This window comes from Micropterus salmoides, unplaced genomic scaffold, assembly GCF_014851395.1.
Source record: "Micropterus salmoides isolate LMB-PRFRI ecotype aquatic unplaced genomic scaffold, ASM1485139v1 Ms_hic_scaffold_2001, whole genome shotgun sequence".
Taxonomy (NCBI): domain Eukaryota; kingdom Metazoa; phylum Chordata; class Actinopteri; order Centrarchiformes; family Centrarchidae; genus Micropterus; species Micropterus salmoides.
Window position 1 is genome coordinate 4,136 of NW_024041154.1, and position 27,950 is coordinate 32,085.

At 41.8% G+C, this 27,950-nt stretch overlaps 1 protein-coding gene across 1 annotated transcript; it reads left to right on the forward strand.

Annotated features, from left to right (window-relative positions):
* Window positions 1–2,699: 2,699 nt before the first annotated feature.
* On the forward strand, window positions 2,700–27,712 carry LOC119915230 (disks large-associated protein 1-like; the record flags this gene model as incomplete). The annotated part of the gene is made up of 5 exons (XM_038734768.1): window positions 2,700–2,766; window positions 16,079–16,203; window positions 26,804–26,929; window positions 27,095–27,253; window positions 27,630–27,712. Coding segments are annotated over exons 1-5 (560 nt in total), but the record flags the coding sequence as incomplete, so codon positions are not given.
* Window positions 27,713–27,950: the final 238 nt, after the last annotated feature.

Below are 27,950 nucleotides of genomic sequence, written 5' to 3' on the forward strand. Positions count from 1 at the left end.
ACGTCGATGGTAATCGATTTAATTATGATCTGCACAGCATTTTATACGTAGTCAGAGACATTTTATGTATATTAGAAATTGTCTAATTCATTCACTTACCTCACCTTCTTTGGTAAGTTACACCCCAACTTCGTGCTTCCTGTGATGAGAGCTGTCAGTCAAGGTACAATAATAATATAATAACTTATATTTATATAGCGCCTTTCACAAGACCCAAGGACACTTTACACAAAATTGTTGAGACAGAACAATAAAAAGTCATTTAGGGTTAAATGCCTTTGTAAAGATGTGGGTTTTAGAAGGTTTTTGAAAGAGTCCAGCGAGGGAGCATTTTGGATCTCTGTGGGGATAGAGTTCCAGAGGGTGGGGGCTGCGACGCTGAAGGTTCTGTCCCCAAAAGTCCGCAGTCTGGTGTGGGGGACAGAGAGCACGCCCTTGTCGGTGGACCGCAGGTTCAGTGCGGGGGTGTAGGGGTGGAGAAGGTCCAGTAAGTACTGGGGGGCAGTGGCATGGAGATATTTATAGGTGAGGAGAAGGATTATATGGGTCATGCGGAATTTGAACAGGACCCAGTGAAGCAGAGTGAGGATTGGGGTGATGTGCTGCCACGACCTAGTGTGTGTGAGAACCCTGGCAGCCGAGTTCTGGACATATTGTAGCCTGTCCAGGACCTTGCTGGGTACCCCATACAGGACACCATTACAGTAGTCCAAGCGGGAGGTGATGAAGGCATGGATGAGTGACTCTGCCACAGAGTCTGAGAGTGATGGTTGAAGTGTGGAGATGTTTTTGAGGTGGTAGAAAGCAGATTTGGTAATGAGTTTAACATGTGACTGACACCAAGTTGCGGACTTCTTGGGATGGAGAGATGGAGCAACTATCCACTTTGAGGATTAGATCACCTACCCTCAGGAGCACGGCTTGGGAGCCACTACTATTAGCTCCGTTTTGCTGCTATTTAGCTTGAGTAGATTGGATGACATCCAGGTTTTTATTCAATTCAGACAGTTAAAAAGTGACAGAGGGGGAAGCTGAGTGGATGGTTTAGTGCTGATATACCGCTTTGTGATGAAACACTGACATGTAACATTTGCACAAGATTGGTGTGCATGACTACAAGACAAGAATATATTTTAATAGATCCTCTATTTAGACAGAATATTTACAGTTGAAATATTGAATAGGGGGTCTGGTGGTGGTCCTCCTCCAGAAGATTTTGAGCATTAAACACTTAATTTCCTGCATTCTGGAGACATTTTCTGCACCAATTTGTGGTAGAAATGTCATTTTTATAAAGGGAAGCACAAAATTCAGGTGGCAGGTGAAAATTCACAATGTAAAAATATAATAAAATATAATGCAGTAATCAGTAGCTTATTATTTTTTGCTTAACAAATGCTTTCAAAAAGTGGTGGCAACATGTCCCCAGTGTAAATGACTCTCCCTCCCTGCAGGTTGAGGTCCATGCTTACCGCTTTACCTCCACTCTCCTCCTGCTCTCTCTCTCACTCTGCTAACTTTGTGACTCCTCTTCTGCCCAGCTATTTTACTCCAGCCGCAGAAAAACATATCGGTTATTTTCGCGCATTTGGCGACAGCCGTCTGAAGAATGTTTTATTTGTGGCCCGTAATGCAAGAAACAGAGAGCAGAGGGGGTGGGAGCTAGTAAGAGATGTGATTGGGCCAGCCCAATGTCAGTTTAGAAAATTACCCAATGGGCCGCTGTCCATGCTTTATCGTTGACCCGTTTTTTAAAAACAGTTATATAAGTAATAATTTACGTTACACCGGCCCCAAAGGTGCGTTGGCCCACCGGGCATTTGCCAGGTATGCCAGATTACCAGTCCAGCCCTGGTCATTAGTGATTTTGATGAGGGCGGTCTCAGTGCTGTGATGTGCTCTGAAGCCAGATTGAAGAGGTTCATAGAGATCAAAGTGGGACATGTGTTGATGAAGTTGGGGAGCGACTGCTCTTTCAAGGATTTTGCTCATGAAGGGAAGGTTGGAGTTTGGACGGTAGTTGTTGAGGTCTTCCGGGTCCAAAGTGGGCTTTTTGAGAATAGGGGTAACGGCAGCTGTTTTGAAGCAGGAGGGTACAAAACCAGATACCAGAGTGTGTTTATGATGTCCACCATGATGGGACAGAGGGTAGGGAGGCATGCCTTGACCAAGATAGTAGGCATGGGGTCCAGTGAACAGGTGGAGATCTTGGCTCTGGTCACCAACTTGACGAATTGAGCCGTGTCCAGAAGGGAGAAGGAGAGTCAGTGCTGTGCTGTGGCGAGTAGGCCGTCCACCCGGGGTCCGGGGGATCTGAGGCCAGGTGGGTCGCTACAGTGCTGGCTAGGGATGATGTATTAATGTCTGTTGAATTGATGTTCCTGAATGTGATGGTGCGTTTGAGTTGTTGTCTGGGCAGAAGGACTGGAACATAAAAAAGGATGGCACTGTGGTCAGATACAGCTAGGTCGATGCATTGCAGCTGGGAGGGAGTAGTACCAGTGGAGCACACCAGATCCAGTGTGTGACCTTTGGTGTGAGTGGGACCTTTGACGTGCTGAATGATGTTGAGGCAGTCCAATAGTGACAGGAATTCAGCAGCAAAGGGACAGCTGTTAGAGTCCACATGGATATTGAAGTCCCCTAGCAGGAGTGTGGATGGAGACGTAGAGCAGATGAGTAGCTCGGATAGCTCGGCCATGAAGATGGTGGAGGTTTTTGGGGGTGATAACAAGGACCACTTGGAGCTGTGCAGACCCAGCCAATGTGAAACGAAGACACTCAAATGAGGTGATGTTAGGCACTGGAAGTTCTTTCACTGAGATGTCAGCTTGATGTATAACAGTGTGTGTGAGTATGTGAGTATTAATATGACTGTGAGTATTAATATGACTGGGAGGGGTGGATTCATTTAGGCATACATATTCTCCCTCACCCAGCCAGGTTTCAGTAAGACAAAATAAATCAATATTATAATCTGATATTAATTAATTTACTAGTACACCTTTAGAAGAGAGAGAGCTGATGTTTAATAGTCCACATTTAATTGTCCTTCTTTTGCTCTATTGCACTTGAGGTTTTAATTTTTATGAGGTTTTTATGCACAGCTCCTCTTCTGTTTACCTTTGATTTAAATAATTTCAATGGTCGGGGGCAAACACCATCACTATGGGGTTTTGGCTTGGTAACTCCTGAAATGGATCTTGGGGTCCTCCCCCAGAAAATAAGAGCATTAAACACTTAATTTCCTGCATTCTGGAGACATTTTCTGCCCCAATTTGCGGTGGAAATGTCTTGATTTATATAAAGGGAAACAAAACAAAAATTTGGCTGGCAAGTGACAATTCAAAATATAAAAGAATGTAATGCAGTAATCAGCTGCAATTTTTGGACAATGCAAATTTGTTTCTTCTATGTTTCCTTATTGTTAAAAAAAAACCTTGTCCAAAAAACCTTTTCAAAGCACTGTCATTTGTTAGTTCACATTACTTTTTTAAGCTATGTTCAGAACATTTTGCTTTCAAAAGTGATGGGGACCAAATGAGCCATTTCTAAATGTGGTGGGGACATGTCCCCAGCATCCCCAGTGTAAATGACACCAATGCACTGTTGCAACGAGGACATCATAATGAAGATTTCAGTGCACTGGGACTAAACCTGAACTATCCTTGCACAGAACCATGGCCTTTGACACCCACCCATGCTCCTAACCCACTTTGATTGATTTATATACAGTGAGGAAATAATTTGAACACCCTGCTATTTTGCAAGTTCTCCCACTTAGAAATCATGGAGGGGTCTGAAATTGACATCTTAGGTGCATGTCCACTGTGAGAGACATAATCTAAAGAAAAAAAAAATCCAGAAATCACAATGTATGATTTTTTAACTATTTATTTGTATGATACAGCTGCAAATAAGTATTTGAACACCTGCGAAAATCAATGTTAATATTTGGTACAGTAGCCTTTGTTTGCAATTACAGAGGTCAAATGTTTCCTGTAGTTTTTCACCAGGTTTGCACACACTGCAGGAGGGATTTTGGCCCACTCCTCCACACAGATCTTCTCTAGATCAGTCAGGTTTCTGGGCTGTCACTGAGAAACACGGAGTTTGAGCTCCCTCCAAAGATTCTCTATTGGGTTTAGGTCTGGAGAGTGGCTAGGCCATGCCAGAACCTTGATATGCTTCTTATAGAGCCACTCCTTGGTTATCCTGGCTGTGTGCTTCGGGTCATTGTCATGTTGGAAGACCCAGCCTCGACCCATCTCCAGTGCTCTAACTGAGGGAAGGAGGTTGTTCCCCAAAATCTCGCAATACATGGCCCCGGTCATCCTCTCCTTAATACAGTGCAGTCGCCCTGTCCCATGTGCAGAAAAACACCCCCAAAGCATGATGCTACCACCCCCATGCTTCACAGTAGGGATGGTGTTCTTGGGATGGTACCAAAAAGTTCTATTTTGGTCTCATCTGACCACATGACTTTCTCCCATGACTCCTCTGGATCATCCAAATGGTCATTGGCAAACTGAAGACGGGCCTTGACATGTGCAGGTTTAAGCAGGGGAACCTTCCGTGCCATGCGTGATTTCAAATCATGACGTCTTAGTGTATTACCAACAGTAACCTTGGAAACGGTGGTCCCAGCTCTTTTCAGGTCATTGACCAGCTCCTCCCGTGTAGTTCTGGGCTGATTTCTCACCTTTCTTAGGATCATTGAGACCCCACGAGGTGAGATCTTGCATGGAGCCCCAGTCCAAGTCAGATGACAGTCATGTTTAGCTTCTTCCATTTTCTAATGATTGCTCCAACAGTGGACCTTTTTTCACCAAGCTGCTTGGCAATTTCCCCGTAGTCCTTTCCAGCCTTGTGGAGGTGTACAATTTTGTCTCTAGTGTCTTTGGACAGCTCTTTGGTCTTGGCCATGTTAGTAGTTGGATTCTTACTGATTGTATGGGGTGGACAGGTGTCTTTATGCAGCTAACGACCTCAAACAGGTGCATCTAATTTAGGATAATAAATGGAGTGGAGGTGGACATTTTGAAGGCAGACTAACAGGTCTTTGAGAGTCAGAATTCTAGCTGATAGACAGGTGTTCATATCCTTATTTGCAGCTGTATCATACAAATAAATAGTAAATAAATCATACATTGTGATTTCTGGATTTTTTTTTTTAGATTATGTCTCTCACAGTGGACATGCACCTACGATGACAATTTCAGAACTCTCCATGATTTCTAAGTGGAGAACTTGCAAAATAGCAGGGTGTTCAAATACTTATTTTCCTCACTGTATGTGACTTTGAGTTCCAATGCCCTCCCTCTGTCCCTTCCTCCGTATCTCCGCCATATAGACTGTAGCCTATATAAGCAGCGCAGCGCACACAGCCAGGCAGACAGCAGCCCCTCCCAGCTCCTCTCCCAGATGTGTTTTTATTTATTTAACCTTTATTTAAACAGGTGAGTCTCAAAGAGAGATCTGGCCAAGACGTAGCATTAAAGGGGGGTGGGGGGGCTCTGAACACCTGGTGTTGAAGACATCTTGCCACGCGTTGCCACTCTGTGAATGACAGTAAGAATATGCTGGGCATGTTGGCATGAAAGTGTTCTCTGAACTCTGAATGCGAAGCAGAGTATTGTTAGATTGATTTTTTTTGCATATATATTACAATATATATATATATATATAAAAATATATATAGGGAGTCACAAAATCCTTGCAGTATTACTGCCATGAGCTAACACACAGCTGCATTCATTTCAAAATGAACTATTAATAGTGTGCATTAATTTCACTGCTGGCTAGTGATGGCTACTTACCCACAGATGGAGAGTTGACAGTGACCTGGCGTTGATGCTGGCGTCATGCAGGCCAGTTGAGCTAATGGTACTTGGCCAAGTTGGAGATAATATATCTGAGCAGTGGAGAAGCCAGTAGCTGTACACTGGGAACCTCATGCAAGTCAGAAAAAATTTGATTCCCACAAAGGTTATTCTTGTCACATTCTGTATGTGAGTCACAAAGTTTACTCACCCTTGTATGAGGAGGTGGGGAGAATGTCTGCTGCAACTGAGTGCTTAGCATGCTCCATCTAGTTCAGAGACCAGGCCCCCCACAGTTAGCTCTGGAACACATCAGTGTGTTATCGAAGCATATTGTCATTTCAGATTTGACCTGTGTTTTAATGAGTAGACCACCTGACTTGAATCAGTTGAACTGTGTCCTCCAGTGCATGGACACCTTTTGAGACCAAATTTTTGACTCAAGTGAACTGAACTCAGGTAACCTCAGGGTTTCATATGGCTGGGAGGAGAAAAGAAAGACATAGTGAGGAGCTCTGACATTCCAAAGGAGCAGGGACCCCAGGGCAGACCCAGAACACATGCAGGGGATTACCTGTCCCAGGTGGCTTGGGGACATCTCGGATCCGCCATTAAGCTGGAGGAAGTAGCTAGAGAAAGGCATGTATGAAAATGGACGGATGCAGGCACATGCACACATAGACATTAAAGGAGCTTAAGCACCTGCCATTTTTCTTCCTGGAGAGAAAGTGCCTTTTTTCTGTGGTGCTTTTTAAAAAAAGAATATATATTCCTGTTGGCGCACAGTTTCCCTGTCAACAAATATATTATTGATTAAAAAATCAAAAGATCCGGTTGGGAGATTAGACTTTGAGTTCCGATGCCCTCCCTCTGTCCCTTCCTCCATATCTCCGCCATATAGACTGTAGCCTATATAAGCAGCGCAGCACACACAGCCAGGCAGACAGGCAGGCAGCAGCCCCTCCGAGCTCCTCTCCCAGATTGTTTTTCTTGGCTTGTGTGGACGTAAAAAGACAAAAGACTAAGCTTCAAGTGCTTTAAGTTAACGGCTAATTAGCCAAAAGCCAAATATAGTTAACTTGTATCTTGCTAACATGCATGACCAAGCTACTAGCTATTGTTTGCCAAAGTTTACATACAGGCTAATGTGCTGTACTTAATGGAGACACTACAGGTTGTTAGATCCCGAGTTACCCTGTTCAGGAGGTACTGGACCAGCTCTCCGTCTTAAAGGGTCCGATCCTCTAGGCCTATGGGTATTACCGTATTAGGTATAACTGAGGACTGTTTAAGCTGGTGTCAAAGAGATTCGCCTAGCTTCTAACTGTCTTCTTCCGAACGCCTACCCTGCCTACTCTGAAATGGCACCTGACTGAATAGCCCTAGAGCCAAATACCACCCCAGCAATACCTGTTAACGACAGCTCTCTTCTCATTGATCAGTGCACTTGGTATAGTTGCTAGGATTGTGTTTAGTGGCCAGGAAAATAGGTCCCAAGGATAAGTTAATTTCGTTGGCTGGAGCAACCTATAAGAACCTTAAAGATGTTAAACACACTTTACCTAATGGATTACTACCTATAGTGAAGAAATAGATTCAATGTCTACTACTGGTACTTTAAATGCAGTGATTATATATTTTATTGCAAAGTTAAGCAAGGGCAAGCATACAACTTAAACTGATTAAAACTTATGTAAACTGATAAAATATCTCAAATTCAAAACATGATTATAATAGCTGAGCTTGAGTATTTTGATGTCTTCTTTTTTGGAGAGAACGGGAGGGGAAGGAATAGTCCTGCAGTGAAATCCTTCCTCCGCTGCGGAGCTGTTGACTCTGGTGGAAACTTGAGGCTTTGTCCAAAGCCCTCAAATTGTCTCTAAAAGTCTTCAGTCTTTGTTGCAGTTGAGAGAGAGAAAAGCTTCAGAGTCCGATGATTCTTCTGTTGGTTTGGTCGTTGTGGTTACCCTCTGTGGCTCGATTTCTTGATGTCCACTGAAGAAAACTCTGAAGTATTCTCCAGTTGTTTGCTGGTCAAATCCCCAACTCTTGTCTTAGGCTCTTGGTCCGGTGTGGTGATGGTCTTGCTCAGAGTCTGATGCCTCTGAGGTCTGCCGGGGAATAACCCCGATCTCTCTCTGACTCCTCTTATATCTCCGTAGCTGAGTTTTCTTGTCAAATCAGCCACCACCCCTCTCCTGTCTACGTGACTATTGTCACATAGCTTGCATCAGTATCAATGATATCCTGATTTTCAATCATCATCATATCATGTTTATACCAAATATCTTTCTTTTTTTAAATTTGTGCCCCTGCCCTCCAAAATGTCTGAGCACGTCCTGGATGGATGGTGGTTTTTAATGGTTTCTTCCTGAAATTAAACTTGAAAATTCATCATAAAAACTTCATAACCATCCGACTGTTACCCGCAATGTAGCCTGGTTACAGTTCAGTCATAGATCGGAGTATGTTGTGCTTGTAACGGCTAAGCAGCAGAGATGAGAAGCGGGCTTACAGAGGTCTGGTAAGCTCACGTTTTTCTAACTTCACACCAACAGATTTGTTTAATTTTCAAACTTGTACTCTTCAGCTAGTCAAGGCTTTATACTACTTAGCTTTCCCCAACACCTGGAATCACATGCTGTTGTGTTAAATAGGTGGAGTTCATCCTTCAAACGAGTAAAAGCCTATCCTTTGACATACAGTTAAGCAACCAAGCAGTTTCTCAACACACTGCATGTCAGTCAAAGGAGGTGACTTCCATGAGCAAGAGCTAAAGATTTATCTTTCAAAAGAAGCCCCAGTGAACCTTTAGCATTCTGCTGATGCATCAAAAACCAAGTGATGAGCTGCCCTGACCCTGTCCAAAAGCAACCAGAATATTCTGCTGAAACATTAGAATTATCCAGATCTGTCTAGAGACGAGCACAGACAGAGGAGAATGGTTCATCACTGTGGAAGACTAATTTAATAGAGACAGGGAGGAGGAAAATAAATAAATATATGATATGAGGGCTGTCCTCATATTCCGTGTTTAGACCTTAGGTACTTTTACAGCCAACACTGTATGTTTCTAAGTCTAAGTAATATAGAGATAGAGGAAACACTTTGATTAATCTGTAACACGGAGAATGGGTTACACTGATCTAATTAACCCTGTCTGCTAGAAATTACATTATATCCAACAGCAAATATGTTTTGAAGGAAACAATGCAACAATGCGACTAGATTATGTTTTCTATCAACATAACAAGGACATAAAAAAATAAAAAATAAAAGACTAATTTACAATGTAAAGTTACAGTAGTGTGATTAATAGCAGCAGAGTCAGCAAGTTTAGCATATAGAGCTTACATCAGACAGCCATGATGCTACAGGAACAAAGCTTGCAACCGAGCTGCAAAGACACAGTCTTCTTATGCTGTCTTTTCACACAAAGCAATTCCTAATTCCCAATACTAAATCCTAGAAGATGGGTAGAATTATGAATTATGAGCAGAGGCAGTGTGACCTCTCTTTTCTCTCTCTCTCTCTCTCTGTCTCTCTCTAAATTCAATTCAGTTCAGCTTTATTGGCATGAATGTAAAACAACAATATTGCCAAAGCTACAAATAAATTACAAAAGAACAATTCATTTCATACATTTCATTAAATATAGTAAACAAAACAGTAAAAGTGTGTGTTAAAAATAAAGATGAATAAAACAGTAAGTGTGTGTGTGTGTGTGTGTGTTGTGAATTCAATTCATATGGTTCATCAAAAAATAAAATAAAAATAACAGTAAAAGTGTGTGTGTGTTAAAAAAATTTAAATAATATATTCATTCAATTCAATTCAATTTTTTTCAATTCAGTTTTATTTATATAGCGCCAAATCACAACAACAGTTATCTCACAGCGCTTTTTCATAGAAGAGCAGGTCTAGACCATACTCTGTGATGATATTTACAGAAGCCCAACAGTTCCCACCAAGAGCAAGCACTAGGAGACAGAGGCAAGGAAAAACTTCCTTTAAGAGGCAGAAACCTCGAGCAGAACCATGGCTCAGGGTGGGCGGCCATCTGCCTCCACCGGTTGGGGGTGAGAGAAAGATAGAAAGAGAGAGAGAGGGCAAGAGAGGAACAGAGAGAAAGAGAGAGAGGGATGGAAGGAGAGAGAGGGGAGGGAGGCAGCCTACATAATATACACACAGAGGTACAGACAGTAAAGGTGATGTTGCTATAGACTAAATGAAAAATGGTACAGATATTTATAGTAGTGTTAATGATAACAATCGTAATGTTAATGATTATAACAACAACAATAATAATAGGACTAGTAACAATTATTGTAGCAGAGGGTGTCGAGCAGGAACACGGGGGCAGCAGGTGACTCGCAACCACAGATCCAGACTCCGCAGCTCCAGAGCCAGAAACACCTGCAGGAAGTGATAGGAGGAGAGGGAGAGGGACGAGAAAGCACAAGACTACGGGAAAGGGAAGAAGTCGAGTTAGTAACATGCATCATGGTGCTTTCAGACCAAAAGTGAAGCAAGCGTAGGGGGTGGTGCAATTACATACAAAGTCTCGGAATTACTGATCAGCTGATTGTCTCGCTAATGTAACCGGCAAAGCGAGACCACAGGCTGGAGAATCACTAGGCTACATGAAATTAATCCAACTATATATTTTACACTACTGAAGGGAAACACGTCACTTCTCTCTGTAAGGCCATCTTCAGTTCATTTGCATCGCTAAAGTCTGATTAACTTAATTACCTGTCCAGCAGAAAACAGACAACTTCAGCACCCCTTTGAAAACATCTGTCCCACATCAAAGCTTTCCATCTGGGAAAATCCACAATGATTATATCAGTGATTTATGCCATCATCTGTCTGCATCTGTCCAGACTCATCTGGCTTCATCGTATCCACAAGCTGTCGGCCCTTGTGCATATAACGTGTGCTTCTTCATTTGTCCAAATGTCACTTCGCTTCTTACTTCTAATAAACCAGAAGACTACTCAGAGACTGTTTATTAATGTGAGAGCTGCAGCTCATATGGTTCATATGGTTCTGCAGCTCTCACACTTGTTCTCTTCTCTCTTTATTATTATTTATTCCGCCGTTTTTTGGCATCTAACTAGTCCTGTACCGTCCTACAAACTTGGTTCCAACTTCAAATTGTACATCTTCCTCATGAGATGGGTGCTATTACCTGTGTTGCTGATATCTGTAATGGTTGATTTTATATTAATATTTTTATGCATTTTAAAATGAATGGGTTCCTATGGGAGCAGGGACTATGGATGTTGATCTTTCAAAGTTATATTTGGTGTTTGCTAAGAAAATGTTTAGTTTAGGAGCGATGCCCTTCCAAAGTGAAGGGTTTTACAGCTTTTAGCAGACTTTACCAGTGTGTCATGTGATCAGTTAGAGTGGAGACAGGAGGATTTTGCAAACCAGGAATTTTTGTAAACTGCTGCTAGTCACGTATATTTATCTCTATAAGCACAAAAAAGGCACCAAAATGTAGCCACATGCCTTTTCTCCCTCAAAATGTCAAAATCCTGCTCAGTGGACATTTAGTTTTTTATCTCTGATCCTTAATTGATTGGAAAGTCTCAGTCGTCTCCCATTCACTCCCTGTTGTAGCTGCAGGCGGAGTTCTCCCCCTGTCACTAATTCTTTGCTGTATCTTCCTCCCTGTTTGGAGTTTGGACACAAGAGGTATATTTTTATGCTCAGCTACTCAAGCACTAACTAAAAAGTCTTTTTTTATTAAGCAAATACACTTTTTGTATCAACAACACATCAAACTGTATCATTACATCCAGGCTGGCTGGTGGTGCAGTTAGTTAGTGGAGTCGCACCTCCTATTCCAATTGTGGGTTTGAATCCTGCAGCTGGCTCTCGTGTTAATTGGTTTCAAAATTAAACACCTGTAGCCTATGGTGTTTGAACTTAATGATAACAAACTAAATATGGTGACCACAAATTCCTCAGGTCGTAATGTTAGTACATTATAGCTTTAAACTTTACACAGCTGTTTGTTGTTGGAACTTAATGATGCTAATTTATTCTGCGTTTTTTGCCATTTATCTTCTGCTGTGTGCCGTTTGTCCTATAAACTTCAAATTGTACATCTTCTTCATGAGATGGGTGCTATTCCTGTGTTGCTGATATCTGTAATGGTTGATTTTATATTAATATTCTATGCATTTAAAATGAATGGGTTCCTATGGGACTCCTCTTCCAACCTAGCGAGGACGGAGCTAGACTCCCATGATGCATGGCAGTGAAGAATGTTTTGCTAAAATTTGCTAATAAGTCTCCTATTTGTTTATAATACAAAACAAATACTTTGTGATTTATGTATTTGTTAAATGTGTCTGTTTAAAAAATAGTGCTTTTTTGTTGGTAATTGTCATTCTTGTGGTGGTTTACTGTTGAAACCAGGAGTGAAGTGCCTGTTTCATTTGATAAAAATGGCTGCATTGATAGCTAGCCTGCAGGCTTTATATTTTCGTGTCACATCCAGGACTCCCCTAGACCTTGGGACGTAACAGTAGTGACAGGTAGTGTTGTAGTCAAGAACGCCCAAACCGAGACCAAGTCAACACCAAGACTTTTAGGGGCTGAGAGCAGTCAAGATCAAGACCGAGGGAGGGCGACACCAAGTCAAGACCAAGACCAGTTCCCTGCATTGCATGGCACGCAATACAATGTGGAACAAGATCATAGGTACTTCACAAATTGATCTGAAAGATCCACATTCCCATTAAAACACCCACATACACACTACATACAACACTAAGAGCTGAAATCGACGTAAGCATCCCAGGGAGGGGTGACAGTCATTAATTAGGTGTTTTCAGGGAGTTGGAGAGATTTTGAACCACTAATCATTTGTTGCTGTGGTACTCGCCATTTGAGACCCGTAACATCAGCAGCCAGTAAGTAGTACGGATTTGTCAGCACACGATTTTATGATGTATTTTTATGAGAGAGTTGAGGACATCCGAACTACGATACCCCAGTCAAATGTTGAGGGATTAGACTGCGCTATCACAGGACCATTTTCTACAGGACAGGGCCACTCTGAGTTTGAGCCGATTTCTTTGGCTGAGTTAACTAAAATTGTTGTGACTGCAAGAGGAACTACTTGCTCTCTGGATCCCTTGCCTGCCTGGGTTGTTAAAGAACTATGGCCAACACTAGGATTGTATGTTTTAGCTGTTTTAAACCTTTTGCTCTCCACTGGAGATTTTCCGGCTTGCTTCAAATCTGCAGTGGTTAAACCATTATTTTAGAAACCAAATCTGGATATAAACTCGTTGGAAAATTATAGACCTGTTTCTAATTTGGCCTTCTTATCTAGTCTAGTCTTTGAGGAAGTGGTCTCAAATCAGCTTTTAAAATATCTCTAAATATATCTCATCTAATAATCCTTTTGAGCCGCTGCAGTCTGCTTAAGTTGTTGAGATCTTACCTTTCAGAAAGATCTCAATGTGTGTTTTATAATAACACATTTTCTAACCCTTCACCACTTCAACACAGGGTTCCACAGGGTTCAGTCCTTGGTCCACTGCTGTTTTCGTTATTCTTAGTGGCATTGGGTCAGATCATTTGTTCTTTTCGGATTGCTTTTCATTGCTATGCTGATGATTTACAAATATATATGCCAGTTATTGCAGGAAATGCATCTGATTCGGTTAAGTTATTGACTTGCTTGGCTGCTGTGAGGAGCTGGGTTTCAGCAAATTTCTTGCTACTCAGCTCAGCAAAAACTGAGATGATAGCTATTGGACTAGCTAGATTAGGTCATTTTTATGACAGTTTTACTCTATCCATTGATGATTCTGTCATTCATTGCAAGGAGAGAGTAAAGAATCTTGGGGTCGTTTGTGATCGATCACTTTTGTTTGATTTGCATATTAAAGAGGTGACAAAAGTAGCCTTCTTTCATCTCTGAAGAATCGCAAAGATTAAATCAATATTGGCACTTAAAGATGCTGAGACCCTTATTCATGCCTTCGTTACATCTAGGCTGGACTATTGTAATGTACTGTTCTCTGCCTAAGAAAAGTTTGTGAGCTCTGCAGATGGTCCAGAATGCTGCAGCACGTACTCTGACTGGATCATCTAAATACATGCATAAAACTCCTGTTCTGGCCTTGGTGCACTGGCTCCCTGTTCAGATTAGAACAGATTTTAAGGTTATTTGTTAACTTACAAAATAGTGAACGGCCTTGCACCATTATATCTGTCTGATCTTTTAAATTCTTATGTGCCTACACTGTTGCTGCGCTCCCACAGGACAGGACTTCTGACTGTACCAACCACTGTTGGTGAGTGAGCCTTTTCGTTTCGTGCTCCAACATTATGGAACAGTCTTCCAGCAGATATTAGGCTGGCATGTAGGGGCGGCTGCGGCTCAGGAGGTAGAGCGAGTTGGCCGTTAATCGGAAGGTCAGCGGAAGGCCCTCTGGTTGCATGTCGAAGTGTCCTTGGGCAAGATACTGGACCCCGAATTGCCCCTGGTGGCTGTTCCACCAGTGTATGAATGTGTGTGACTGGTAAAAGCGCTTTGAGTGGTCGAAAAGACTAGAAAGGCGCTATACAAATACGGAGCATTTACATGTTCAGTTGAGGTTTTTAAATCAAAGCTGAAGACCTACTTATTCACTGCTGCGTATTAGTCCTAAATGTTCATTTATCATTGATGTCTTTGTATAGTGGTATTTACTTTTCAGTGTTTCAATTAAAATTTTATTGTACTGTTTGTATTTTAATTGTATTGCTTTTGCAAAGCACTTTGATTGAAAGTACTCTACAGATAAATTTATTATTAGCATTATTATTATTAAGTGGTAGCCAAATAAACAGATTTGTTCAAATTCATCCTTGAGCCTGAGAAAAGCAGAGATGGAGATTGCACTTCCTGCAGAGCGTATTAGAATATCCTTCTTTGCACTGTCTGCAGTGTCCTCTCTTTGTCTTCAATGGGAAATGTGCGACCATGTCCCTGTGCACATCTGTTGGTGGTTCACATGACCTCTTGGCTGGGACCCCATTTGGTGCGTCCCGATTACCTGAGTATGGTCTCTTCTGAGTCACTGGTCTCTGAGATGTCACTGTTATGGACGTCAAAGAGCTCCCACTGGCTGAAGATGGCCGCCCTCTCCTTGGTGTGTTGACAGCTGTGTTTGAATTAGATTAGAAAGGAATCAATTGCGATGTCAAACATACATACAAAAATGTAGAATCAGTGAAATATTAAAAATGATTAACAGCAGAAATGGATTCTGACCAGGATGAGAGAGGATGCTAGTTGCACCTGGAACATTCTCCTGTTCAGCATCAGCACCACTGGTGACATCCAGAGCAGAGAAATCAGTATTAGGAATGATGAAATCCTTTTCAGCCATTGATATTGGTTCCGTGGCGTAGTCAGTTAAGTTGGTTGGATATATGTCCTATCATAATCAGCTGGACATTAAGTGGGTGTCTGATTTTCTTTGTCCACCTCATCGATATTTACAACTTTCTCCTCATCACTCGAAAAACAGGTGTCCGATTCTATCTCAACATCAGTCTCTCCATTTTGGATTGCAACAATGGCATCGTACACTGTAGTAAACAACGCTCCTAGCTGGTGTCATTCTGAAATGGAAATAATAGATGTAAGAGTTAGAGTACGTTCAAGTATAAATAATTTCAATGCAAATTAAACCTATTTATGAGATACATTCCACTGAAGTCACTCAATACTGTCTGGCTAGCCCCACATTCCTGAACATTCACACCTGTGCCTCCAAAGCACTCCACTAACAGTGTCTGCCTTGCAAAACGAGCAGATAACTATATACCATATAACTATATTTTACTGCTAACATAAAGGAATAATATCAAATACTGGTACTGAAAGAACTTAAAATACTGCAACTAGAAATAATTTATTCTTTTAGAAGTACAAATCTGGTCTAAACTGATAACACATAGAAATTGTGAATCATCAAATACATTATATTTCTGTATTATCGTATCGTATGAGAACATTTGAAAAGTGCAGTGTATCCATGTAATGCTATTTTGTACTCTGTGTACTGTGACGGCTGTGATTTAAAATCTTGTGTAGCAACACCTGTAAAAGTAAAACATCTTGTGGTTGTAGGAGCAGTTAACACTGTTTGTTATACTGCAGAGTCAGCAGATTCAGCAATTTACAGTGTATAATTGTAACATATCTTATTTCATCTTCTTCCTATTCTTTGTAGTTTCATCTTGCATCACCACCTATAAGAAAACTCCTCCACCAGTGCCGCCCCGAACCTCAACCTGTTCTTCAGCCTCCAAGCCCTACATCTCCATCACAGCTCAGAGCAGCACAGAGTCTGCACAGGTACTGCAAAAAAGGCCTTGTCTGTTTTAATTTATTTTAATCTGCCCCTCACAAACATCTATCTGTGAAATAATGTACATTATCGGTAAGGATGAATCTACCCTTAGGGCTAATTCACAAAAGACATGGTTGTATCTGTATAACAAGACAGATGTTGACAGATTTCCTGAAAACGTGAGTAATAGCAAGAGACACGGATAAGTCTATGATTTAGATTAAACCCAAATCAGCTTTTAAAAGACTGAACTTCAGTCTCTCTCTTACAAATGTAAAGTTGAATTCGTAAGCAATACTAATACTAACTCTTGCTCTTATTGTTGTATTGTCTTATTGATTTTGCTGTGTTACTGACATCAGTTAATTTGCTGACTTGACTCTTTTCTCCTTGTGCTACTGTTACACTAAATTTTAGCATTTACTGTACAATTCTTATTTGTAACCACAGTGTACACTGTTCATCAAAAGTGACATTGTCTTACTTTAAAATGAACTGGCCCTTAGAAGGAAATTAAAGTATATATTTAATGTGTACAACTCAATCAGTCATCTTTTATGACTGCTGCTTTCTAGTTCAGTGGCAATGTCTGCAAAATCAGCACAAAATATCAGAATATGGACAACAAGGTTTCTAAAGGTTCCTCATAATGCAGCAGAGAAATGCAGCCTTATTTGACCTGCTTTTGAGGATCTAACTCCTTTGCAGCCCTCAGTTTTCAAATCCACTGTGCATCACTGACTTGCTTAATGATATTTCCAGGAACCTCTTGCTAATAAATCACACGTCAGGTATTTGCATTCATTTGATAAGGTGAAGTCGGTTTTAATTATATAGCCCAGAATCACATACCTGTCTTCATAAGCTATACAAAATACAACACCCTCTAGAACCTTGGTTTGAAAAGGAACCACCCCCATCCATCACTGATTAATTACATTAGTGAACAGAACCAACAAATTCAGGATGTAAAGATTAGAGTTAGAAGCCTCATAACACATTGCCAATTGAACATCATACTATTAAAGCATGTCACAAATCATACCAATAGTGAAACTTGAATTAAACACTGGTATTGTTGGCCGCTTTGTTCACAGTCTGAAAACAACTTTCTGGTGACAAAATAGAAAATGTTTTATGGTAAGGAACCGGCCCAGTGCAACATGAGTTGTGGTCTTGACAAGCACAGCATCAGCCCACTAACCTTCAGTCTTCCGGGGGCTACACTTTGGGATGATGCATTGTTACAGTTCGAGAAATTTAACATTAAATACATTTTTTGAGTTAGTAATTAAAACATTTTGTGATCAGCAGTTTTTATTTTAGCACTACAAACACATAAACAACAGTAACAGTGCCACACACACAGCATTGAAAACAGGAATTAAAACATTTATGGAGTAAGTCCTTGGCCCTATTTAAGTAGTGCCATTGTGCACTTAAGGGGACAAGATGTAGTATTCAGCGGCCACTAGCTGTGCGATTCTAAGATTGCATTCAGGTGTGTGCTCATATGCAGGGTTGGACAGAGACAAAAAATCAGGCCTGGCATTTTTGGCCCAGGCGGCCCACCAAAATCAGTCGGACACCCCTCACCAATACAATACCCTCCATTTAAGGGCTCAGGTTAGGGGTGTAACAAAACTCTTAGCCCATGAGACATGACATTGCATAAGATTGGGGCCATGACAACAAGACAAGAATAAAATATTTATTGATGAAATATTCCATAGGGGGGGTCTAGGGGTCCTCCCCCACAAGACTTTGAGCATAAAACACTTCCTGCATACTGGAGACATTTTCAATTGCACCAATTGAATGGTGGAAATGTCTTTATTTTTATGAAAAGAAGCACAAAATTCAGGTGACAGGTGACAATTCAGAATATAAAGCGGTTTAGACATTAATGGCTGTGGGATGTGTTATTTTGAGGGGACAGTAAATTTACACTGTTATACAAGCTGTACACTCACTACTTTACATTGTAGCAGTGTCATTTCTTCAGTGTCGTTACATGAAAAGATATAATCAAACATCTACAAAAATATGAGGGGTGTACTCACTTTTGTGAGATACTTTAAATGAGATTGTTGCCACACTTTATAACAGTTAGACTGCAGTAAGTATCGTTACTGTAGTGAATGGGTCTTCCACTGTGAAGTAATCTGGAAAGCCATAACGTTACAACTAAAGTAGTCTATATTGCACTGGATAACGTTAGCAACTGGTCAGCATTAGCCGGCGAGCTAACAATCAGCCTTTCTGATGTTGACTGTTTTTAAGCAACATTATCTGATTCTTCTTTTGGCCTGACGGGCTTCAGCATAAAAAACTAAATAGTTGTTTTTTATCCTTAAGTGAGTTTATGTTGTGCTGGGAGCCAGTTGTTTTATGATAAATGTAAATGCTCCGTATTTGTACATCTTTCTAGTCTTTTCGACCACTCAAAGCGCTTTTACACTACATCTGCATTCACCATTACAGACACCAGGGGCAATTCAGGGTTCAGTCCAAGGACACTTCTGCAGCCTGGGGGAGCCGGGGATTGAACTGCCGACCTTCCGATTACCGGCCAACCCGCTCTACCTCCAGCCGTTAGCGGACTGCCTTTCATTAGCTGCTGTAAATTGACAGATAAAGACTAAAGAGATAAAGATGAGTTGTCATTAAGTAGACAAAGGCAGGGATTGGGTACTATTTCGGATCCAAGTAACTCTGACAGTATCAACAAAACATGGGTCCAAAAATCTCTTATCATTGCACCTAGCACCTGATCCTGGCAGTGATTACAGTTCTGGTTACAGGTCTGGCAGCTAGTTTTATTTTTAAAACAATTAATAGGTGTAGCATATAGGGGTGGGAAAAAAAATCGATATTGCAATATATTGTTGTGCTCTCTGTCGCAATAAATAATCGATACACTAACGCCCAATATCGATATTTTATTACAACACAAAATGATTAATTTACCCGTTGTCAGTGTCACTGTCACTACCAAATATCTACCATTCTGTTTGCGGGGGGCGCTGTTCGAGTAAATAGGGGTAAAGTGGCGCAAACAGCGGCCGGTGAAGAACACAAGTTAACTAACAACAACAGAGAATTGCAGAAAAAAAGAGAAGCGAGAAGAATGGCGGAAAACAATAAAAAACTAATCAAAGACCCACCCGCTAGTTTCCACTCTAAAGTGTGGAGACACTTCGGGTTTTACGAGACAGTCGACGGAAAGGCACTGGATAAAGACTATGCAATCTGCAAGAACTGCTTTGCAAAGGAATCTGCAAATGCACCTCGTTCGCTATCACGGTGAACTACTCTCAGGTGATAACGAGGGCAAACCAAGTCAGCCGACAATCACTACTGCGTTCAAAGCAAAGCTCCCCTTTGGGTCGCCGAGGGCACAGAGTATCACCGTCCATCGCCGAATTTATTTGCAAGGACCTTCGCCCTTACAGCGTGGTCGAGAATGATGGATTTTGCAGAATGTTGACAACACTGGAACCGAGATACGAGATACCGAGTCATCGGCACTTTACAGACAAAGTCATCCCTGCATTGTATGCAGATACCAGAGCCAAAGTGGAGGGTGCGCTCCGGTCTGCTAAACGAGTTGCACTAACCTGTGGTGGTTGGACGTCAAGGGCCACCGAGTCCTTCGTAACTATTACTGCCCACTTCATAGACGACAACTGGGATGCCCAAAGCTACGTCCTTCAGACTCGGGCTATGAATGAAAGTCATAATGGCGCTCACATGGCAGAGGTGCTTAAGAAGGCTGTAGACGAGTGGAAGCTCACCGAGAAAGAGCCAGCAGTGGTGACTGACAACGCAGCGAATATGTCCGTAGCTGTTGAGATTGCTGGATATCCGCACGTTCGCTGTTTCGCTCATGTTTTGAATCTCGCGGTGCAGCGTGCCCTCAAACTGCCAAATGTCGCTCGACTGCTCGGGAGAATTAGGAGAATTTGCACATTCTTCCACAGGAGCACAGCTCAGCAGCTGAGGCACTGAAGAGGAACCAGAAGATGTTAGGCCTTCCGCACCACAAGCTGATAACTGATGTTGTTGTCCGCTGGAACAGTGCCTATGAGATGATCAGCCGGTTTCTTGAGCAACAGCCAGCTGTTACTGCTGCCCTCTTATCTCCAGAGGTAAGGCGTTTATTGTTTTGTTACTGAATTGCATATGATAACTGTAATCTGTTATAAAATATTATTGTTAACATGATATATATTTTGTTCCTTAGTGTAAAGTGCTTTTTCCTGACTTCTTGGTCTGGATTAATAAGGAATATGTGCATTATAAAGTTTAAACTTTTGACTTCATTCTGTTCTTTTCCTTCCTTCTTTAAAGGTCAGAAAGAATACCACTGACATCTCTACCCTGACTGATGGAGACATCAAGAATACAGAAGAGGTTGTGAAAGCCCTCCATCCAATGCTGGTAGCAACAAAGAGCATGTGTGAGGAGAAAAGTCCAACTGTTTCCATCATTGTTCCTCTTCATGTCCAACTTCTGAGCGACACACTCAGCACAATTGAGGATGCCCCTCTCGTCAAGGACATAAAGTGTGCCATCCATGGAGACCTATCAAAGCGCTACATGTCTGCAGAGGAGAAAAACTTCCTCTACGTTGCCTCCGCCTTAGACCCCAGGTTTAAGTCGATGCTCTTCTTGTGCCTTCAGAAGTGCAGGAGACGTATGCCATGGTTGTGTCCAAGGCTGCTGCCCTGATGGTAATTACAACTTGTAAAAACTGAACAGCAGTTACTTAGGTCATTGAAATTCTCATTGTATTTGTACCTTTTAAACTTTCAACTCTTGCACAGCTGGTAGAAAAATGTCATCCACACATCTAACCATGTGCAAAGATGTGTTAAATTTTAAAATGATTAGGGGCTGATGATGATTTCTTGTTGTGATGAACATGTTATTTCATTAATAACAAAAATAACAATGTGAAGATGAAGATGTGCCAAATGCTTTTTTGTCTTACAGGGGAATGCAGATGTGGGAATGCAGATGTGGGAATGCAGTCTCATGGTAATGTAGAGGAGGGAGGAAGCACTGAAGAGAGTGGTCCTGCTGATGACACCAGTGATGAGGACCGACCACCACACACACCAAAAAAAAGGAGATCCGCACTTGCAAACCTCCTTGGACAAACATTCCAGCATGCCAGATCTTCCCTGACCCCATCATCACCTAACTCCAAGGCTGAAAAGGAGGTTCAGCAATATCAAGAATCCTCACCTCTACCACTGTCAGATGAGCCGTTGGGTTGGTGGAAATCTGAGGCATGCAAGTACCCACACCTTGCCAAGCTGGCCCAGAGGTACCTGTGTGTGCCAGGGACTAGCGTGCCATCAGAGAGAATCTTTTCTACCACCGGTGACATAATCTCTGCTCAGAGGTGTGCTCTTACATCTGAGCATGCTGATCAGTTAGTGTTCCTCAAGAAGAATATGCCTTGATGTGTCCACTGTTTACAGTAACTTACTACTGACGTTTCAGTATTATGGTTTACACATGTTAATGTTCATGTTGTTTTGTAATGTTCATGCACTTTTATCTGTCTAGATGTACAGTGTTTACATTTAAGACCAGGAGGCAGTGAGTTATTATGCAAATGCATATTTCTTTGCACAATGTTGGAAATGTTGGCATTAATAAATGAATAAAATTTCCTTATTTCCTTATTACTTCTTTTTCTTTTCAGTCACATATATCGTGATATATCGTTGATGAAATTTCTTCCAATATATTGAATATCGTAGATATCGCGAATCGTGATATTATCATATCGTGGACCACATATCGCCACAGAATTGAATCGTGAGGTACCTGTATCGTCCCACCCCTAGTAGCATATGACCTGTGAATCATCTTGAAGCATATGAATTGATCTTTAGAGGTACTGCTTAAGTTAAACCAAATCGTTTTCCCATCTGGTTCCAGACTGTTGCTACTGAGTTCCCTGCACCATACCCTCAGCCTCACCATACAGTCAGTATCTTGAGCAAACAATCAAGTAGAGAGTTATATATACTGTATGTGTTACTGTCCCCCGAGAGCCCCACGCCTAGCAATCCACTCCTCCATAGGATTCTCTGGCAAGGGCCTGTTCCAGGGCACCCCATAAGTCTCACTGGAAAAAATAGTATGATGTGTCCAGTAAATCATATTCCTCCTTAAATGTCACAAATTGTCAAGCATGGCAACAGAGAGAAAGGGATTTGGATAGGCAACATGCAGGAGAGCCGGTGGATAAGAGTCTGCTGAAGCACAGGAACTGGGACTGGGGACTGCTGTTATTCTGGCTCAGGAGATTGCTGCAGTCATTTGCACATCATGACGAATGAGAGGTTAGTGCATCCCTGGGCTTGATGACTGCTCAATGTTTTGGGGATTTATATCTACTGACTGAATAGGAGTTGAAGGCAAGTGGAGTTAAAATGTTTCCGCCATTTTAACTCGAAAACCCGCTGATGTTGTTGCTCTGAGTGTAAGCGGGCGCCATCTTGATTATTGCACAATACCTGCGAGCTGCCTGCCTGCTCTCGACATTTCTGCAGAGAGGAAACGTGCCGCTTGAGAACACACGGTGTTTTCGCCATTTTGTGGCCGACCCGTTGAGATACATGACGTACACTTGATGCCCCCCCCCCCATCACTGTGGGATGTTCCATTCTCAATCTACAGGCCTGTAAAGCATGGGAGTGCTTTTGGTGACAGGAATGTTGATGAATACTCACTGTTTTTATCAATATTTCAATGTTTTGTCATTTGGAACTTGGTTGTATGGACAGAAGTGTTTTAAAGATATCTACCAATAAAAGTCAACATTTTAACAGTAAATATTGCCAAAATATGGACATTCGCCCAGTATATTTTATTTTATATTAACATGTTGTATGATAACTGTTGTATTTTAGTTTATTTTCATCAGATTTACAGTTACAATTGCATTCTAGTTGTATTAGAAGATATTCAGTTGCATTATAATATATCTATATATTATAATATCTTATGATGGTTTTGATGGTTTATTGCATTAAAATATAGCTTTTTTTACTAGACAAGGATGAAAATATCAGATTTTTTCTGTTTTTTTTGTGTAACATTCTTCACACCCCATAGCTCGACCCCAGACTCAACACCTGAGTACCTTCATAGTAATTTCTGGTGAATTGAACCACATCACTATGGTAGCTACACTTCCCAACCCAGTATGTGAGTTGTCATACTAGAGAGGAGAGGACCCTGGACTTGCTGTATGCTAACGTTAAGGATGCATACAGCTCTTCCCCCTACCCCTGGGTAGGTCAGACCACAACCTAGGACACATACACCCATTATGTACCTCTGGTGAAAAAGGAGCTGGTGACCACAAGACAGTGAGGAGACTGTTAGAGAAGGTCTATGATACTTAAAGCCTAGTTCACACAAAACGATTTTAAGCCCAATTTGTTGGTCAGCAGATCAGACGGCGACTGTCAGGCTGTGATCGGGGGTAAATCAGCAATCAATCGGCGGTCAACGAAGCATCAAAATGGCTCACTTACGCATCACTGACACATCGCAGACGCCAGTCAGATATCTAGGATGCCAAATATCTGGAGGAGTCAGCCGACACGACATCCATATCCAGCATGTGCTGATCCATTCCTTCACCCATATTCTTTGTCTTTATAATTGATATCTTTAAAATAACAAACAGCTGTTTGGTGTTTTCATTCCATTTCCCGTTTCACATTTACATTACCTCACATTTCTTTGTGCAGGGTCTATGTAAGTTTAGCAACCCTTGGGGGAGCTGTGGCACTGCCCTACCACAGCATTTGAAAGTGCCATTAACTGCAAGGAACTGGGAGGCAAGGCAGTAGGGGATACAAGTTCCACATATACTCTGGTCAGTGAACATGTATGGATTTGTGTCAAAGTTTCAGAGGACAAACTTACTGCATGGAATGGGGATCCAATGGGGAACCCAGGAAACCCCTTGATTGGGTAGAGATGGAACTGAGCCTACAGGATAAAACCTGGCTGGTGGCTGTTGAGGTGGTGAATGGCAAAACCCTTGCATTTCCTGCTCTGCTGTTATTGGACTTTGTTTTCTTCACAGGCATGTATATCGATGTTGCAGAAGTCTACTGGTTTTGGGGAAATGAAGACAAAAGATTTTTCTTCAGTGCAGAGTCCTCTCTGCTTGGGGAGGGGGAGTTTAGCAACTATGTGGCTTTCTTTTCAGTAGATGCTCCTTTGGCCACTGCACTGTTCCCTACATTGACCACTTTGGAGGATTCAGACTTAGTCCAAAAGGCAATTCAGGAGTCTATTCTGGAGCAACGCAGGAAACCTCAGTGAAAGACCCTTCTACTCAGCAACACTAAATTCATCTTGGATGAGGGACTCTGATGAGGAGGACTTCCTTGGCTTCCGGGACACTGCATGTTCTGCTTCCTGTGGTGGTTGTACAACACAAGTAAGATGCACTGAGCTACTGAAGTATCAGATCTGCCTCACCAATCCACTTCCCATCTGCCAGAAACCCTATCGTGTCTCCCTTGAAGGTAAGGAAGGAACTCGTTGACAACATGTTGATATTATTGAACCGTCTTGCTCTGCTTGGGTTGCTCCACTTAAGGTTAGCAAACCAAGATCTTAAATACCAGGTACTGGCAGGTGGAGATGGACCCTGAAGTGCAATAAATCACAGCTTTCATCTGCCTTCTCTGAAATTTTGTGAAATATTGTATCTGCCACTGGAGTTAATGTGGATCAGACAAGACTGAGGCAATTTCACAATCCCCCACAAACCTGAAACCCATACAGTGATTTCTGGGCATGGCAGGGTGGTATCATTGGTTTGCTCCCCACTTTTCGTAGATTGCTGAGCCACTCAATGCCTTAAAGAAAAAAATAACAAGGTTCCTCTGGTCGCCAGCATGCCAAGCTGCTTTAGATGCCCTTAAAGAACATCTGGTAAACCCACCTGTCCTAAGTCACCCAAACTTCAATGCTCCATTTTTATAAACCAGAAAACACAAAACTGGTGGGTAAACTCCAGAAAACTCTTGTCCAAACAAAATGTCAACCTTTTGGTTTTCTTGGGCTATTACTCCAGGTGGGTGGAACTGTTCCCCTTAAAAAAGGGGAACAGAAACCATATTTCAAGTTCTGGTGAATGATGGTTCATCCTGATTTCATTCTCTCCGATCATGGGTCACAGTTTGTCTCAGTCTTCCAAATGGTGTGCCTTACCTGGAATGTGGGACACAAATTAACATCTGCCTGTCATCACCAGACCAACCTAACAGAGAGAGTAAACCACACCCAAAAAACATGATTGCATCCGATGTTGGAAATCAGCAAAACCATTGGGATAAATACCTCCCAGAGTTAAGGTTTGCTATTAACATGGCAGTCCAAGAGTCCAATGGAGTGTCCCCTGCAGAGCTGAATCTCCGTTGTTTGCCAAGACGGCCCCTAGATATGGTGCAACAACCTAGAGAGCATGCTCCTGATACCCCTGCCTACACCAAGATCGCACAAGAGGATCTATGTTCCTTTATTCCTATAAATCCTGGACTCTGCATGATGTCGGTAGAAAAGGAACTATGATAAACACAGATAAGACATGGAGTTTGGAGAACAAGACAGAGTGTGGATATGAACCCATCCTCTCTCCAAAGCAGAGAAGCTGAAAAATTAGCCCCTAAGTGGCAAGGACCATATCGAGTGGAGCAGCAAGTTGGGCCAGAAAACTATAAAATGGTGTTTGGTTTGCAACCCTAATGCTCAAAAATCATTGGCTTCTGGGACACTGCATGCTCTGCTTCCTGTGGTGGATTGGCAGAAGAATCTGGAGGGAAATCAGGATTTTCAGCCTGACAGGTCCTCTGACTCCCTTAGCATCCGATCACTTTGAAAAGTCTGTGTTATTGATGCCAACTTGTAGTAAACTTGTGTCTCTGGAGTCTGGAGGCATAATCTGGTGAATTTGTGAATTTCCCAGTCAGATTCGCCAGGATTTGCTGGTCTTGGCAGAGTTAAGGCAGACACTGCCACCTGACTAACAACTGACTGACTGACCTACGGTACCCGCTGTATATCGTAAATAGCCTGGTCTCTGTAATTTGAATTGTAAATAATGTGTGAACGACAGTGTTCCATAGGGATCAGCATATGCAACTTCATGTGTTTTACTTACTTTATTCACACAGTGACCATACAGTCCTCATTGTTTCATAGCTGGGGTGGCAAATGCAATGAGGATGACAGCAAATTAGATGCTAACAGAGTCGAACACAAGAGGTCTTGGCCAACAAATATACATTTATGAACAGACAAATAAAAACAATTGCTGTTGTTAAAGTTCCCTCTGCTTCTTATGTTTTCTCTGTGTGTTTTATACCCCAACTATGATGCATCTCAACACAAGAACACTATTATCAGCTCCTGCTGGGCAAGAGGGGCTGCATCAAGCATAACGCAGGGTTATCCTTTGTTTTAAAATGTCCTTAATAATATTGTCTAATATTAAATGGTCAAATTTGTCACTTTATCTTGAAAGCAATGTTCCATATTTTCTAAAACATACAGGATGCATATATGGAAGAAGAGGGACCCAGAGGTGACATGACCATCCAATCAGGGCTCAGTAACTCAACAGAAAGCATTGACAGTATGAAGGCCTTGACAGCTGCCATAGAAGCTGCTAATGCACAGGTTAGTGCTTGCATTGTTTTTGTAATTGTAAAGTATTTTGCAAATGCAAATCCACATTTGCTTTATGTAATAAACAGGTTGTAACTTTGTAATATCCACCCAAAGCAAGTATTTATTCATATATTCACAGTGTATTTAATGTTTGTTCTCATTATTCCCATGTAGGTCCATGGACCAGCCAGTCAGCATGTCAGTAACAGCACCATGACAGTCAGCATACCCACCCCCTCAGTCCTCAGCAGGGGGCCAGTTATTGAAGACCACCGAGATGGATACAGGAAAGAAGCTTTCAGGAAGGGCAAATGTCTCTCCATAGGCATCCAGGTATTTATGAGACTGCAGTGGAGGTGGAGAGACACAGAGCAGGAGGCCAATGGAAATAATGGTTTTCAGTTACTTACACATTATCTAAACCCTGTACATTTGTGTTTCTGTATAGTCATTTCTACCCACCAGTCACTATTACCTCCCCAAATCAAGAATACTTTGATTTTTCAAAGCCTTGATTTCACATAGAGTAAGATCTGGTGTTCACATAAATTAATCACTGCTGTCCTTCTAATGATGAAACCACTGTCATTATTTAGTTGTAATTGGTGCTTGCTTTCAACAAAAAGAAGATGAGAATTTTATGAAAGGCCATGATTTAATTTTATTATTAGTGATTAATGATTATAAGGGTTTATCCTGTCTCCTGTAGGTGGATGGACCTGAGGAGGTTCCGGATCCAGAAGACCCATCCAAGTTCACCTCTGTAGGGGTGCAAGTGGAGGATGACAGAGGGTGAGGCGCATATTTTTCTTTACTCTTTCTTTTTTCTTTTCTTGACCATTTACTCAGTATATACTTGTTTACATGTTTACCTTGTTTTTGTGTGCATTTCCTCAGCTTTATTGCCACTTATGTGTACACATTGGTTTGTGGACAGCCTATTTGAGGCCTCGAGTTTAGCAGTTTGCCCGCCACCATGTTGATTTTTTGCAACCTGGCACCAGACATGACAATATTTGGACAGGACGGT